General features: G+C 30.2%; 1 protein-coding gene across 8 annotated transcripts in view; it reads right to left on the reverse strand.

Moving 5' to 3' along the window:
* Positions 1–18,427, reverse strand: part of LOC129916564 (kinesin-like protein KIF21A) — a 112,017-nt gene that overhangs the window by 72,903 nt on the left and 20,687 nt on the right. For 7 of the 8 annotated variants that reach the window (XR_008772504.1, XM_055996576.1, XM_055996574.1 and 4 more), the window contains exon 2: positions 3,447–4,029. Coding sequence is in view for 7 of the 8 variants with exons in the window: in XM_055996576.1 (XP_055852551.1) it covers positions 3,447–3,499 (53 nt within the window). In the remaining variant the exon portion in view is untranslated. The remainder of the gene's footprint in view (positions 1–3,446; positions 4,030–18,427) is intronic. The other variant, XM_055996573.1, reaches the window with a different exon arrangement.

Here is an 18,427-nt window from a genome sequence, read left to right on the forward strand (position 1 = left end):
TTGTATTTTAAGGCGTCTTAGTAAGTTTACGACAGATCTAACTGATGAGCCCACTGTCGTACCTGGGCGAAACGCTTTATAAATTTGGAGTTGAGGTCACTTGAACTTTAAAATTGAATTATAAAAGACATGTTAAGAACCTATTCTTTATATCTAATAAAATTTGATTAACTATGATAAAAGCAAAGATGTAAATAAAAGATTTCTATGATGATGACGACACAGAAAAGTTTCAGTGCAGGCATTCAGGAAGTTAGTTCTTAATAAAAAAAAAAAAATCGGAAATGGTTACTTTCATTTTATTTATTTTGTATTCCATATTTAAAATCATATTTCAAATCAGGAAGAACAGTACTTTGGCGTGTTAACTTCTATTTAAAGAAAAGAGTGATTTAAGGGGGGGAAATCCCTCTGGACGACGGGTTTTTGAAGAATTTTTTTTGGAAAACTGAAAGCATTAATTAAATTTTGAAAAATACATGATATTATTGACATCATGAAGTGTTAACACAATTTTTTTGAAGTACCTAATACAAAAACAAAATGGCGGCTCTACAGCCGTTTAAAGTTGATGCCTCGCATTTGCGCCATGCAAAGCCCAGTTCAAGTTAATTATTTATAATCAAAAGAGAATTTTTTTTCCATTTAAATATAGTTATACGCATTGCATGAACCTAAATTTAGCAAAAAAAAGTGTAAAAAAAAAATTAGAGACCAAAAAAACGAAAAAAAAAAACAATGTTTTTTTATAAACAAATTGTTAAAAAAAATATTTATTGTGAAAATTATATTGAACTTTTAGGTTCATGCAATGACCAATAAGTTAACGAGTAATTTGCACTTTATATCAAGTCGGTATCTTCATTAGTTTTTGAGTTACGTTGCACGGCGCTGAAAAAAAAACGTATTTCGAGAAAAATTCTTTTAAAGTTTTCATTTTTGTACTGTGGTAGGCTCGAAACGCATGGGTTTCAGGACTATCTGGGAACTTTTGAGGCTTCATTTAAGGCTAAGACCACTAAAATAGTTTCTTCGGTTGATAAATGATTTTTTTAGGCAAAAAATTAGTAATGCAAAAATAAAAAAATTCCAGAGGGTGTTTCCCCTTAATAGCCCTTTTAAATAACTACTCTTTTTAAATGCTGCTCACTGTTATCACTGCTCTTAAAAAATTGCTTTTTAGCACACTTCTAATTAAAGCATAACATAAAAATCTGTTTAATAAGGGTAAAATTTTAGTTTCTGATTTAGTTTTAGATGGGAGAAGAATGACATTTCATTTTCCAGTGGAAATATTTTGTTTGACATTTTATATTTAACAAAGCTTTTACATGTGTCATCATTTGTTGCATTCTTGAACTAAATCTACTACCTACTATTTTTGGTTGAGTTGAATAATGACTTGTTTCGCGAAATACTCTAAGGCCGTGTGCGATTTGGGTTAAAATGGGTTAAATGGGACATTTTTTTGGCACTACTTTGATTGGAATTCTTTCAAGATAAAACAAAACTACCCTCAAAAATGATTTTTCTTATATTCAATTAATTATTTTTTTTTTACAAAACCCAGCTAAAGTTAAATATTTTAGTATGAAAATGTAAGAAATTCTCAATTTCACATCCTATTTTTTTATTTTTATCGATAAATTCCGACTTCATTACGATCAAAAATACCATTCTGACAATTTTTATTGCAGTCTTCGAACACTAATTCATTGTTCACCAGCTGTCAACCAAATAGTAATATAAAAAATAAAAAACAAACAACCAATTCGCACATTTTTAATCTAGAAAGATGAATAATAACACAGCCACACAAAAAAAGTTCTGACCTGGGGTAGATTTTGGGTCGTTGAATCCGAATCCCAAGTCCGTTTTGCCCCATCACGTCAGGGTTTCGAGATAACCTCAAAAAATGTTTTCTCTGATCTGGTTGTGCGAATATGTTAATCATATAGTTTTTGGGTAGCTGAATCCAGATTCAAAGTCAGGTTTCCGAAAACTCCTCAAAAAAAATGTCAAAACTAAAAAAACAAAAGTTCTTATCTGGGGGTGTGAACATGTAAGTCGTATGTTTTTTGGGTTGCTTAAACCGAATCCAAAGTCAAAGGTTTTTGAAATATCCTCAAAAAATGTCAGATAAGAACTTTTTTTTCTTCTAGAGCCAATGCCACAATAGAATTAGTCGAATCTATTGTGGAATTGGATCCTATATTTTTTAAAGAAGATGTAGCATGCTACTTATCTGAATTACAAATTCACCTTTTCTTTTGCATCGATTGCTCAAATTTCGACAACATTACCAAAGAGGTATTTAAACTAAGAAGCGTAATTCCGTTAGCCTTCAAGTTAGTTTGCTACATTTTAACCGCTCCTGTGACGTCAGCTTCTTTTGAGCGGTCATTTAAACTTAAAATTGTTCTCAATTATACGCACGACCAAGGTTAAATTCGTTGATGCTGCTATATTCCTCAAAAGATATAGTTGATAAAATTCAACTAAGCGAAGTTGTTGAAAAATGGGCATTGTTAAAACATCGCAGGGCTAAACTTTAAATCAATAAACTTAAAATCAATTTTATGTAAATGTTTTATGTTAACTGTTTTGAAATTAATAACTTTAATTTTAAAGACTTAACAAATCAAAGACAAGAAATATTAAAGACTACAAATGTGCCTAATATATTTTCTTTTACCAAAAATATTTTTTTTTACTTTTAAAGAATGTATAAAGTTTTTTTTTTTTTTTTGTTTTGTTATTAAAGATTATTTATTATATTAATAATAAAATGCTTAATCGTGAAAATTATAGTTTTACTTCTTTTTTCTCTAAAACTATGATTCCCAATATTATAAAAAAAAAATCGGATGCAGTCGGCAAATTCATAAATGAGTCGGCATTTCACTGAATCTCACCCTTCCCCCCCCCCCCCCCCCCCATGGCTTGGACCCTCGCAACGCCCCTGATAATCATTAATATTAAATTAGTCATTGTATCAACGAAAAGTTAAAAAAAAAAAAATGTTGACAAAAATCTTATCTCTAATTTGTTTATATGCCTACGTAAAAATACCCTTCTATATAAGATTGTTATCAAGTTCGCTAAGCTTGTTTCTCCTTGTACATGATTTGTTACGAAACTATAAAATGTTTATATTATACAAATGCAGCGCCACTTAATAAATATTCTACTTCTCTCCGACATTTTTTAATATGTAAATTGTGACGCACTTATAGAATATTAAATAATAATATCGCAATAAAAACAAACCCAACCCTACATTAACACATGATTATGAAACAAAATCCGACGGATGCACTCGTAAACGTCATAAAAACGTAACCGCATTTCCCGTTCCCGTCAATAAAACAATTTTTTTTAATTTAAAAAAAAATATCTTAAAAGCTCATAAAAAATAAAATACCTACTTCAAAAGACAGACTTACCTAACGGCAACTCGCACGGATGTATCCTTATCGTCGCCGCCGTCTGAAGACATCTTCTTTTCAAAATTCGAAACTGTCGACGACGATGAACCACCGGCTAGACAGCAGCCCTGTGATGATGATCCAACAGTTCCCGTTGAACCAGCTGACGAAAGTGATGGCGACAAGGGTATTTGAATGATGTTGTTATGGTTGTTGATGATGGAGGCGGCCTCTGCTGATTGACTGCTGCTCTTCCCGCCTGAATCTTCAGCTGATGCTGCTGCATTAGCAATGGCGGTAATATTCTTTAACAATGGTATTCGAGTTGTTGTTTTTTTGTTGTTGAATGAGGATGATAAAGATGATGCATCTAATTCTTCACCTTTGGTGTTTTCGACTTCTTCAACACCGTCGCCGCCAAACTCCTCGTCGTCCTCCTCTTCCTCCTCCGCCTCCGTGGGTGATGGAGTATCTTCTTCCGTTTCGGACGCCGTTTTTAGAAATTTTTACACGTTAAAAAAAAAACAACAGGAATAGGAGTAAAACAACAACAAAACAAACAAACACAAATTTTGTCTTCCTTTTTAATGAGCTGTGTCACCTGGAAAGAACAGAAAGAAAAAAGATGAAAATTGAAAAATTGTATCAAAAGAAAATAAATAACAAAAAAAGACATAAAAACAAATGATGACATGTTGGTTTTGAAATAAATAACACGGTGTTACAAAAATGAGGTTTTAAAATATACGCGGGCGGAGACCTATCAGGTTTTGTAGAGCTAGTCGCACTGAATACGAAACGGTATTTGAAAATCCCCTAACACCCCCAAAATCTGGAGTTACGGGCAAAAAACGGTTTTTTGGACCTTCACCCATTGAAAAAATTCTAGCTTCGACAATTTTTTACCCATTTTCGATTTTTTTACAGTTTCTGATAGAAGATAAATATACCTTTTCAACAATGTATAAAACATGTAACTCGGTTAAACCACTTAGAATTTATAAGCTGTCAAAGTTCAAAAATTCCATTTTTTTCGTCTTTTGCCCAAATTCGGCATCAATTTAAAGTATATGTTTTCAAAACAACATGCTATTTAAAAAATATATTCATAAACTATATCTATTTTCCAATCAATCGAGGTATTTTTTATGAAAATCACTCCAAAATTGACTTAGAAAAAAAAAATTTTCGATTTCAACCCAGATACAGAAATTCGAACTTTTAGGTATAGAACAAAAATGTTGTTTCGGCACGTAGTAGGATAACCTGGGCGCCAGGATTTGATAACGGGTTTTTGTAGAGGAGCTCAATACAAACATTTTTTTCTTTGGAAAGGGGGTCTATCTCCCCCCGTTTAGGTGGGAGGGGCAGTTTTCTAAAAAAAAATTATCAAAATAAAAAAAAATTATTAAAAAACAACGGCAACACTTACAGTAATAAATGATACCATTTCCGAAAGGGAAAATTGTACATTTGATTCTAATTTTTAAATCAATATAACATAACCAATAGTTTTTGAAATAATCGATTTCAAAAATAAAAATTGGCGAAAAAATTTTTTTTTAAACTCATTTTATACTATTTTTGTCTAGACTGTGAACTTAAGTAAACAAATTACTCACACAGAAAACTGCCTCAATTGATTCCTTATCGAACAGTGAAAACTATATGTTTCTATGTCTTCTAGTTTTTGAGAAAATTGAAAAATTATTTTATCAGATTTTTCTTTTTTCAAAATATTTTTTGTTTTTATTTGTTTTTATTTTTCAATTTTCTCAAAAACTAGAAGACATAGAAATATATAGTTTTCACTGTTCGATAAGGAATTAATTGAGGCAGTTTTCTGTTTAAGTAATTTATTTACTAAAATTCACAGTCTGGACATAAATAGTATAAAATGAGTTTTAAAATTTTTTTTCCCCCTATTTTTAACTTTGAAATCGATTATTTCAAAAACTATTGGTAATATTATATTGATTTAAAAACTAGAATCAAATGCACAATTTTGCCTTTTGGAAATGGTATCATTTATTACTGTTAGTGTTGCCGTTGTTTTTTAATAATTTTTTTTTATTTTGATAATTTTTTTTTAGAAAAATGCCCCTCCCACCTAAACGGGGGGAGATAGACCCCCCTTCCAAAGAAAAAAAATGTTTGTATTGAGCTCCTCTACAAAAACTCTTCATCAAATCTTGGCGCCCAACTTATCCTACTACGTGCCGAAACAACATTTTTGTTCTATACCTAAAAGTTCGAATTTCTGTATCTGGGTTGAAATCGAAAAATTTTTTTTTCTAAGCCAATTTTGAAGTGATTTTCATAAAAAATACCTCGATCAATTGGGAAATAGATATAGTTTAAGAATATATTTTTTTAATAGCATGTTGTTTTGAAAACATATACTTTAAATTGATGTCGAAGTTGGGCAAAAGACAAAAAAAATTGAATTTTTGAACTTTGACATCTTATAAATTCTAAGTGGATTAACCGAGTTACATGTTTTATACATTGTTAAAAAGGTATATTTATCTTCTATCAGAAACTGTAAAAAAATCGAAAATGGGTAAAAAATTGTCGAAGCTAGAATTTTTTCAATGGGTGAAGGTCCAAAAAACCGTTTTTTGCCCGTAACTCCAGATTTTGGGGGTGTTAGGGGATTTTCAAATACCGTTTCGTATTCAGTGCGACTAGCTCTACAAAACCTGATAGGTCTCCGCCCGCGTATATTTTGAGTGTTACACCGTGTAATTATTCAACATTTTCATGTTTTCCTCAACAAAAGAAAAAAGTCGTATGCATGAATCTCAGGGCTTTTTTTTTCTTCATCTTCTTAAAAAAAAAAATAAACTTTGAGCAAAAAATAAACTTATTTTTATATATATGTATGTATTTAGCAGTCATAGCACGCACACGCATTTCATTGACAGCAGCCGCCTGTGAGTGCTTGGTGCCTGCATTTGGACGATTTTAGAGAGTGCGTGACAGATGCGAGTCCAACCAAGTATCTAATGTATATCTTTGAGGCTGCAAATTTGCCTGTAGGAAGAGCCCCCAGGTAAGATAGATAGATTCATTTAAACGCCATATAGATAGATAGATACCTACATTGAATCTTAAAGATGATGATGAAAAGGCTTCTATTTCTGGCTTGTCGTATGGTAAATTAAAAATTAATTTTCAAAGTGCGATTGCCTTTGAAATGTATATACACAGACAACAGATACACAGATACTTTTGATAGAGTACGTTTTTGTGTGAGTTGTTTTTCAAGATTTTTTTGTTTAGATGAGTTCATTGTCTTTGAAGTGACCTGATCACCTAGACAAGATTTTCTTAAGAGCTATAATGATTAATTCATTCAAGGTAAGTGTTTTGTAGACTCATGTTGGTATTTTGTGGAGTTCATCAGACTTTTGACAAAACTAACTTAAAATTCGCAAACTTCTAGTGGAAATGAAAACCATTAAGAACTGTAAATAGTAAACTATTGTCGTTTTCTTTCACTCCAATGAGAGTACCCTTTTAGTACTTATTTTTGCACTTTTGAAGGTTTTGTGTTCTTTGACGCCACAAAAGTGTAATTTTAGTACTACGGAGTACCCCGGATTTACTCCACACTTATGAATTTGAAGTTTGACATTTTAAAATTTTGTTTGAAAAGTGAAAAATGCGAAAAGTTTTTTTTCAAACTCTTTTGTTATTAACAAAAACAACCATTATGAATATATTTTCTATTGTATTATATTCGCCAGATATATTTCTTCCATTTTTTTCGTTAATTCTTCACTTTTTCCAAAATGAAATTGAAAACCGAATAAAAAAATTTTTCAACCAGTGTTCTTCATCAATAACAAAAAAAAATCCTGTGCCATATAGCAAAAAAATCCCATTTTTTTTCTGCGTTGATGGGATATTTTTATTTTACAATTATCAAACTAAGGGTGTGTGTCAATTAGGCTGAAAACCCCGATCAGAAGCGTAATGAAAAATATACCAAAAGTAAAACTAAGTGCGCTTCTACACGAAGACGCAAAGCGCGAGACGCACATAAGAGGAAGGTAGAAATAAAGTTCGAAAAAAAGGGAAGGAAGATTTTCTACCGTGAGTCTCCGGTAAAAAATGTTGTGACTCTTTTTGACGTTTCTCTTTGATCTTGTTCTTTTTTTGCTGTTCTGTTTTATTTTATTTCGTCGGTCGCGCAGTCTTCTTCGTCAGTTGTGTATCATTTGCGTGTATAGTAACGTTTTTAATTTATTCAAAAGTTTTCGTTGCACATAGACCCCACTGGAGTTGTTTTTTTTTTTTTTTTGTACATTTTGGTGGTTTTTTTAGAATTAAAATACATAGTCTGCTTCTACAGGAAGACGTAAACGCACAAGATGCACATAAGAGCAAAGGAGAAATCGATCTTTCTCTCTCCCTTGTTCTTTATGTGCATCTTGTGCGTCTACGTCTTCTTGTAGAAGTCATCATACGAAAACAAGAACAAAATATAACCAAAGAAAATAACTGTCAAATTTGCGTCTTCAAAGAAATACTACGTGTAGAAGCGCGCGACGCACCGAAACGAAAATCAAAAGGAAATTTAAAGATAATTTTTGCGCCTTGCTTCTTCGTGAAGAAGCAGACTTATCAACGAACGCTTATTATGCTTCATAATGTTATTAATATTAATTTTTTTTTTTTTTTTCAATTCATAAAATTTTTCCTTAGGCCTGTTATCACTATTTTTTTCATGAAAATTATCCATTTTTGCCTTGAGTAAAAATTTAGAGTACTCCTTAATAGAGTGAAAGAAAACGACATATATTGAAAATCGAAAAATTCAATTACTCGTAAAATTTAAAAAAAAAAATTGTTTCAAAATTTTTGTTTTTGGCAAGATTAAAAGCAAAAATTAACTATAGCCGTTTGCTAATTTTCACCCACTTGCAATTATCGTACCGAACTGAGAGAAGAAAAAAAATCGTAGGACAAAGGGGTCTATTTCCCTCCGGAAGGTGAATTTAAATAAAAAAATTGGCCTAACTTGAAAAAAAATTATTTAAAATTAAATCATCAAAAGTTATACTTAAATTTAAGATCAAATACCTTTTTGGTATCAATTTTGCTCAATTTCGAACTCAATTTGTTATGTAAAAAATATTGAAAGAAGTAGGTAATCAACGCTTATCCTGCCGTTATCTGTAGCTTTTTTTGTATTCTCCATACTAATATCTTTCGGTAAACCAAATTAAATAACTTTTCGGTAAGAAATGCCCGATTTTTGATGCAAAACAGCACCAAATGCACCACTGTGTTGAGCGGCGCTCATTTTTGAGATACATATAAGAAATTCAAGATGTCATAAGTTTTTTTTTATCTTCTTCTTCTTTCTTTTTTCTCGGCGCTGTTATGATCTCGATGTCGAGGGGATCATAACCTTCCCACGTTACTGCTTCACACTAGTGATCCGCCTGTGGGGTTCGCCGGGTTGACCTCAGAAATCGGCGGCAAGCCTCCCGGTTTTGTATTGTTCCGTTTCTGAGGCCAACTGAATGCTGGTGTTTTTGCATTTGCTTGTACCAGGAGTTTTTAGGCCTACCTTTCTTTTTATTTCGTGTTGGAACGTTATATGATATTGCTTTTTTGACGGGGTTCTCAGGATCTCTCCTTTGAACATGGCAATACCAACTGAGTCGGTCGTGTTCAATTTTTTGGGAGATGGTATTTTTAACATGAAGGCTTCTTCGGATCTTCGTACTTCTAATTCTATCAAGCTTTGTTACTCCTGCTGTCATGCGAAGCATCTTCATCTCAGCTGCCGTTAACTTACTCTCATACTTTTTGTACATTGTCCAACATTGTGAACCGTATGTGAGTGCTGGACGCACAACTGCGGTGTAGAGCCTTCCTTTCAGCTTAGGGGGCATTTTTCGATCACAGAAGATAGCAGAATTTTCCCGCCACTTCATCCACCCTACACTTACGCGATGATTGATATCGTCATCACAAGTACCTTCGTTATTTATCATAGACCCCAGATATTTAAACTTTTCACACTTGGGAAGCACTACACCATTCAAATAAATGTCAGGAATAGGCCTGTGTGGATCAGAAAATGGGCAGCATAGGTATTCTGTCTTTTTCGCGCTTATGCGGTACCCACTACCTTCTAGAACATCCACCCATACATCAAGTGCTCGTTGCAGGGATATCGGGTCTTCACTTATGATGGCTCCATCGTCAGCAAAGAATAACTGATGCACTTTTGGGTCCGTCACTTTGCCTTGAAGCAGGTAATCAAGAACGGTAATAAAGAGCAGAGGACTCAAGACGCTTCCCTGGTGTACACCTACTGTGATTTCGAATTCTTCGGTGACTCCAGCTGCACATCTTACTTTAGTAACTGCTCCATCATACATGTCCATAATTATCCGCACATAGGTTTCCGGAACTCCTCGTTGTCTGAGGGCCACCCATATCAGATCTCGTGGTTGTCGATCGAATGCTTTTTCAAAAGTTTTTCATAAGTTTTTTTTTTATACTTTGATGAATTAAAAATATTAAAATCAATTAGAAAAATATATTTTGGTTAACCGAAAAACCGAACATTGAAATTTTTCACTGTCACGTTTTTTTAATATTTACTTTAAAACATAGATACTTGGCAATCATAAACCCCAAAATATTAAATGTTGTATTAAAAAAAGCGATGTTAAAATTGTGCAAATTAAAAATCAATTAAAAAAATTAATTAAAAATTGTGAAAAATTTTGTTTAACAAATTTGGTACTTTTTGGACTTTATTTTTAAAATTTTTTGATTTTCTTTTTTATTATTGAATATAAACAATTATATCTTTTTGACATGACTTTAGCCAAATTTCTAGCTTATAATAGTGTTTTGAAAAAGAAAACTCTATTTAAATGCTTAATTCTGTCCGCCATTTTGGATCCGTCATTATTAAATAAATAAAAGTTGGCAGTTTTTTTTCGTATTTTCGATACTAATACCTTTCACGGTACTTAATTTCATGACTTTTCGTCAAGAAATGACCGTGCAAACGAATTTTGACGGCAAAAACGAAGAATTTCCTTCACTGACAAAATCTTTGAAATTCATTTTTCAATCAAAAATCAACGAAAGAAAAAATAGTTGTTTTTGAAAAAGTTGTTTCGGAAAAAATAATACAAACAAAATAAAAAAAAAAATAAAACAAAAAAACCTTTTTTTTTGTTTTTTGAAGAAAAAAAAACAATTTTTAAAAAATTGTGAGAAAATTATAACAAAACTTATGCAAAATAAATAGAAATCCGTAAAAAGGTAAAAAATTATTAAGAAACAATATTGAGAAAAAATAAAACATTTTTTTTTTTTTTGAGAAAAAATAAAAAAAAAAATTAAAATTAAATTTGCGTATAAAAAATTTAAAAAAAAAAATTTAAAAAAAAATTTAAAAAAAAACGGAATATTTTGACCCAATTGATAGAAATAAAATGAACTTTACGATTCAAATACTAGTGGAATAGTTTTCTCGTATATTGAAAAAATTGGCTCTGGCATTTATTGAAAATATTAAAATAATGACCCTTTTTTGTTCAAAATTTGGCAAGAAGTATTTTTTACATAAAAAAATGCATAAAATAAAAAAGTTAAATAAAAAAAAAAAAAAAATTATAAAAAAACTTACAAAATCAAAACTTTATGAAGTCAAACGACTTTAAAAAAGCAATAGAGTTTACTAACTAAAGAGACCCTGTTCAGACCTACAATTTCGTATTTTTTTGACATTAAAAAAAACATGAATGATTGTTTTTTTTTTTCACAACCGAACGAGCGGCTTGCTTGGTGGTGGGTGCTGACTAAACGACTTTGCGGGCGGCTTGAGGTCGTAATTTTTGTCAAAAAAAAAACAAAAAAATACGATATTGTAGTTCTGAGCAGGGTCTACAAATTTGATATTAATATTTTTTTGGATATTCATCACCAAAAAACAGATAATGTCAAAAAACAAATCGCATGTCGTAAATTTTTTACTTTTTTATCGATATCTCGAAAACGGTTCATGATACGCAAAAAATGAGTATGCATGAATTGTAGAACATGGTAAAAGCTACAAAAGAGCACCTTGTACAATTTTCGTATCTCGAGTTATTGTCAAAAAAGTTATTGCGGAAAAAGCTCATAGGAAATCTTGGTCGATAACTTCAAGTTAAGCTTTTTTTAGCATCCCCTACTACATATCCAAAATTTAGCTTTCTCGGTCATTTTGCATTTCTAAGCCGTTTTTTCCGACATAATGACTGGCCTACCTTAGACCATAGCGAGTGAAATACTAGTGTATTGCATTATTTCATCACCCACATAATTATAAAACCTATTTTAAAAAGGCAAGTTTCATATTTAACTTTTTCATAAAAATTCCATGACACATCATCTATTCTGCATCTAGATCATTCTCTGATGAATCAATAAACATAGACATTTTAAATTCATAAACCATAAATGTCTAAATTTGGTCAGTAGATCAATTCCATTAAATTTGTTTATTTTATTTGTCTCTCCATGAAGTCAGCCTCCTTAGAAATCTATATTTTATTTGATCATCAAATAAATAAATATAAAATTCATATTTCCTTTCAGCAACGACATTGCATCTGTCCGTATATTATTATGAAATCTAAACAAAACGCCTATTTTCGTTTGTAGTCAGCAAATTTGTGCGAAACTAATTGATGTTTTTTTTTGAAAGATATTTTTGCGTGGGTGATGTAAATAAAAATAATAGAACTAATATCAAAAGATAACAAATATGTCGCATGGATTTGCTCATAGAACAAAAAGTACGATTTTAACATTTTACATTTAACATTAAAATTCAAAAAAATAATACGAAAATCTAATTTATTGGTTGACTGAATCTACTTATAATAATTAAATTTTTAAAGTCAAGCTTGATAAAAGTCTCGATTTCTTGTCAACATTTTTTTTTAAGAATCAAATAATTTCCCTAAAGTACACGCAAATGTAACTTGCAAATTTCAATCATCATTCAAATGAAAATAAACGTCCGTGGGCTTTCGATTTCAATGCAAAATCGTTTTAATTAAAGTTCTGTGTGATATTAATATATTATTATTGGAGGACAGCCATCTATGAACTTTATATCCATCTACATTCATATCTACAGACACACTCGTATCTTTATACATACAAACAAGTGTAGAAATAAATTTTATTGACTCAACAAATTAACAAGCAAACAGCACAGATGGTGAATTAAATAAGATTTGAATCTTAATGAACTGTAAAATGTTTAAGATTCATGACGAATTCTTGATGTGAGATGAGATGATTTGAGATGATAAAATGAAAAAAACGGGTGGTTGAACGTCAATATTATTTATGTAATATAATCTGTTTTTCGTGATTTGTAGGTTAAGAGTGTGCCCACACACATTGGCAAATGTAATAATGATTTAACATTAATTAAATTATAACTAAGACTTTATTGCTTGTTAACCTATTAGGTTATAAAAGCTAAACTCCTTTGGCTTTTTTTAATTTATTCAAGCTTAAATTAAAGGTACAAATATTTGAAAACTTGTTAATTACACTGTATGACAAAAACAAGGTTTTGGACCTTAAACCATTGAAAAAAAAATCTAGCTTTATATCAAGGGGCACGGTAGTACCCAGCCAAGTTCTCTAGCAACTTTGGCACTACACCCTTATTTACAGGAAACAGCTCAGGCCATTTTCGACCCCCCTTTAACTTCCACACCAAAGATGCCAGAAATTTCAAAATTTGTAAAATTTTGATTGTTTACTTGGCAATTTTTTAAATAACTTTAAAAATCGGTATTTAAAAGAAAAATTGTCAAGTAAACAATCAAAATTTTATTGATACGAATTTGAACCCAAACTTTAGAACTTGGTACACTTTTATATCTCAATACTTTTTGTGCCAGCATAATTTCAACATAGGAGAACTTAGCTCTTTTTTTAACAGTAATGTTTTTGTTGTGATTTTATATAACACCAGAACCTTTTTAAAGTTCAAGCTCAAGTGCATTAAAAGTACCTAGGTGAGGAAAGTTTTTAGCACTTTGGGGTCCAAATCAATACAAGCTTTAGAGGAATCAAGCATCCAAAGCTGGCAGAAGAGCTAACCAGTGTTCTGAATTAGAATTTGTATCGGAGACCCTTGAGGTGGTCTTAAAGTTAAAATGTCCAATGCATGAGATAGATGAATTTGGTCAAATCTGTTAAAAAGCAATTTAATTTTCCTACTTATTTCACGAAGATTTCGATATTAGGGTCTTAGAATTTAGATTTCAGGGTCATAGGTAGAGTTTGGTCGCATGGAGAAAAGGAAATAATCCTACATTATTCAGAAAAGAAAAACACAATCAATGAAGAAAATCAGAACTACTTTTACAAGAGGACCAAAAGATTTATCGACGTATTTGAGGTCTAAGCTAAACCTTGTCGAGATGAAAATTGAAATTGTACCTTTAAACGGACAAAAGAATTTTATCAAAAGTAAAGGTTTTTTTAAAATATTGTTCTCTTTGATTATCAATTGTAACGTGAATGAGTTGAAACGATTTTATTTTCTATGAGGTCCAAAAGAACTTTGAGCTCAGATTCGGTTAAGGGGGGAAATCCCTCTGAACAACGGGTTTTCCAAGAATTTTTTTTGGAAAACTGAAAGCATTAATTAAAATTTGGAAAAGTACATGATGTTATTGACATCATGAATTGTTAGAACAATAAAAGAAGTAATAAAAAAAACAAAATGGCGGCTTTACAGCTGTTTAAAGTTGATGCCTTGCGTTTGCGCCGTGCAATGCCCAGGTCCAGTAAATTATTTATAATCAAAAGAGAAATTTTTTTCCATTAAAATATATTTATACGCATTGCATGAACCTAAATTTAGCAAAATAAATTACCTTTTTGAGTTACGTTGCACGGCGCGGAAAAAAACGTGTTTCGAGAAAAAATCGTTTAAAGTTTTCTTTTTTGTACTGTGGTAGGCTCGGAACGCATGGGTTTCAGGACTATCTAGTGACTTTTGAGGTTTCATTTAAGGCTTAGACCACTAAAATAGTTTCTTCGGTTGATAAATCATTTTTTTAGGCAAAAAATTAATAATGCAAAATTAAAAAAATTCCAGAGGGTTTTCCCCCCTTTATATGTATGTGAATTTTAGAAGTTTTATAAAAACCATGAATGTTGGGTTTCTAGTATAGTAAAGGGTAAATGTAATGTAAAGCTATTTTGAAGCTTTATCTTTGAAAGTAATCTGAAACTAATCTACATTCATAAGTTCGTCTATTTTCTTCTCAAAAGAAATATTTATCGAGTTCAAAACAACATTTATTTTAAAAGAAGCTTTATAGAAGTTTTACAGAAACTATTACTTGCAGAATGACATTATTGTTTATTACAATTATTCTTAGATCGGCATTTAAAAGAAAAAGCTTCTCTAATATTTTTTGACAGAGTCAATATACCACTTGTACGATGTTTAACTGAGATTTATTTAAATCTTTTCAAGCTTCCTAAAAAGCTGTTTTGTTGGCAAATACTTCTTTTTTTTTGAAAACTTTTCAAACAAATCATTTATCGAGGTAACACGTTTCTTAAAGAGTCTTTATAAAATCCTAATAGAAGTTATAACTTGTGTAAAGCTATACACACATTATATTAAATTTTTCCTATTCAAGTCTTGTAGCCAGTTGCGTTGCCACCAAACGCGAAATCTATCGCAGTTGTACAGAATGAAAGATGATTATTTGTTTTTTTTTATAATATTTTAGTAGGACTTGAGATAAAGCTAATTAAAGTTACTCCTTTTTAATTACGTATTTAAAATCTCTTTACTCTGGCTTCTAATTCTTTTGAAATTGAACTTTAAAATGTTGCGTGCTTCTACTTGAAATGTGTTTGATCCGATTTTTCAACATAGTTAAAAGAACACTGCGCGGATTGACAAATCGATTGAAATTCAACCCTTCTAGTTATTGTGTTTTTTGTTGATATATATGTAGATACCTTTTCATTATTCCTATCACAAGCAAAATATTACAAACCTCGTATCCGTATTCAAACAACCAATTTCTCATCCTTTTCCTTTTTCCTGTTTCATAGAATATTCATTGACAGTAAAGAAATTACAAAAACAAAAAACTAACCATTTATCAAGAACTGCACTTTGATTGAAATTGTCTAGCCGTCTACTAAAATTCACTTCCTCTCTTTCACAAAAAAAAAAAAAAAAGTAATAAAAATAAAAAAGAAGCTAACAACGGAAAAAAAGGGAAAATTATAAAATAGGTAGAACTCCATTCAAATCAACATTACAATCCATCTGCACTGAAAACATGACAATCAGTCGAGTTTTTTTTTTCCTTTTGTTTCGTTTTTGAGTGAGTGCAACATGCAGTAGAAATGCAGGGTTGTTATACGAAGAAAAAAGCTTTTCTTTTGACAGATAGATTTACAGATTTGACAGCTATTATTAAAAATGCATATGTTGTCTCTTTTTTTACTGTTTTTTTGACAAAATGATCAAAATAAATGTTAAAAATGATAAAAATACTTAAATCTTAAATTTTTTTAAACGAAAATTTAAAATTTTCTTCTCTATTTCTTCTCTCAACAATTTTTTTATTTTTTTAAAACCATAAACATAACCAAAAAAAAATGTTTTTAAATATATAACAACCCTGTTAAAGTCAAGCTGCATTCTAGAAAAATTACAGAGGTGTCGTATTGCATTTTAAAATCTTAAATCCACTAGAAAAAAAATATACACAACAAAAAGAGCATAAAACAACAAAGACACAATCACAACAACAAATAAAAAAAAAGGAAATGAAAACGGTGCACGCGCAGCGTAGGTGTCCTTACTTTGTTTGTCCCCCAAAGGCAGACATTTCGTCGTCGACTTTAATTTTTTTTTTTTTTTCTTTGCTATGAAAAAAAATTCATCAAAAATGAATGTAGCAAAAAAATGAATGGTAAAACCTTTAAAACATCGTACCGTTGAGATATTTTCATGAATGGAACCGTAAACGGGTTGGTTGGTTTAATTACATACTAACGTTAGATACAGCTGCAGATATACGGTGCCGTATCAAGTCATCCATGGTAACCACGCGATATCTCGCGTAAGTCAGAGTGAATTTATATTTCGCAGATACTTCTTTTTCTTCGCCCACACTTTGTCGTTGCAAGATGGAACGGAACGTCGACTTTGTCGTCGGGTTTTCGTCTTGTAGTCGTAGACAATTTTTTTTTTGTCAAAGGAGGACAAGATGAATGCACTGTCCTCAATATACATAGATGGCAGAAGACTTTTCAAAAAAAAAGAAGTGTAGGATAAACTAAAGATACAAAGTATAGATAGTTTATTATGTGTGTGTGTTTGAGAGGTTTTTTTTTTGCCAATGACTTTTCGAGAGAAAATCGAAACTTAGAAGACTGTCCTGGTCGATAGATAGATAGATATAGATACCTTGGTTTGTGCCTACATGCCACAAAGTGTTTGATACCTATTTTTTATTATTTTTTTGTTCATTTTTTTTTTTTTCTATTAAATGTTGAACGATACATTAGGAGTAGATGTGCGCAGGCTGTAGATAAAAACATTACCATAGAAATAATATAGTCTGATAGGTATCGTTGCAATATTCGAAAACGTTTGATTTTAATATCTTATTAATGGCTGACTTGTTCGCAGGAAATAGAAGTCGACAAGCTCATTCAAATCACATAAAGTTTCAATAAAAGCTATATGACAAGACAAGAAGTCAATTAAAAATTTAAGCAGCCGTGGCTCAAAATAAGATCAAATTGCTGTATTTTCTGTATTTCGTAATAAATTAATACGTAGGTATAAAATTAATGCAAATTTAGGTTAAAATTTTATGTGTCGGGGGTACCTACGTGAAAGAATTCAACGTTAATCACTAAAAACTATGTAAAATTAAAATTAAAATAGAAAAAATATGTAAAAAAATTAAAATAAAAAAGTTATAAATTAAAAAAATATAATAAAAAAAAATTGATTAAAAAAATATTAAAAAGTACTTATAAAAAAAATATAAACAAAAAATATTTTAAAAAATGTTATTAAAAAAAATATAATAACAAAAAAATATAATAATAAAATATATAATAAATAAAATATATAATAAAAAAAATATAAAAATATATAAAAATATATAAAAAAAATATAAAAAATATAAAAAATATAAAAAAAATTAAAAAAAAAAAACGTTGTGTGTGTCATTACCCTTATAAACATTTTAAGAAAAATTTTGTAGAATAGATTTTACCAAGGTTTATACCTGGATTAATTTTTCCTTATCAAATAATACCAAACATTTCACTAAGCTAATCCGTTAAGGTGGGAGCCATAGGCTGACTGATAGAGTGACATCATTGTCCTAATAGATTCTTATTTAATTTCATGGATTTTTTAACGATGCAAAGTGGCTTATGATAAGAGATATAGCTTTTCAAATTATAGATTTAGGGCCGGTTTGTTGACACTCGATTATGTTTTAATCAAGGATTTTTATATGGATATGATTAAAAGATAATCGACTGTGAACAAACTGGCCCTTAAAGTTTTATTTTCTTAAAAAAAAAAAAAAAAAAATAAGTTGTATGACATAGGTACCTATATAGAGCTAAAAGGCTGAGAACAAAAGGTAATTTTTTTTATTCTTTCAAATATGTAATACTTAAGTTTTTTGAAATAGAAATATTAAAATGTCAAAAAGTGTATTGAAAATTAAAAAAAAAAAATAAAACTAATACTCAAACTTAAAAAAAAAAATTGCTAAACTAAAACTTAAAAAAAGAATAGTTAACAATATAAGAAAAAAGTTAAAAATAAAAAATAATAAATAAAATTTAATTAATAAGAAAATATTTTAAATTGAAGAGAATAATTTTATATTCTAATTTAAAAAAGTAAAAAAAAAATTTTAATTAAAAAA

Source organism: Episyrphus balteatus, chromosome 3 (assembly GCF_945859705.1).
Source record: "Episyrphus balteatus chromosome 3, idEpiBalt1.1, whole genome shotgun sequence".
In the NCBI taxonomy this organism is placed as follows: domain Eukaryota; kingdom Metazoa; phylum Arthropoda; class Insecta; order Diptera; family Syrphidae; genus Episyrphus; species Episyrphus balteatus.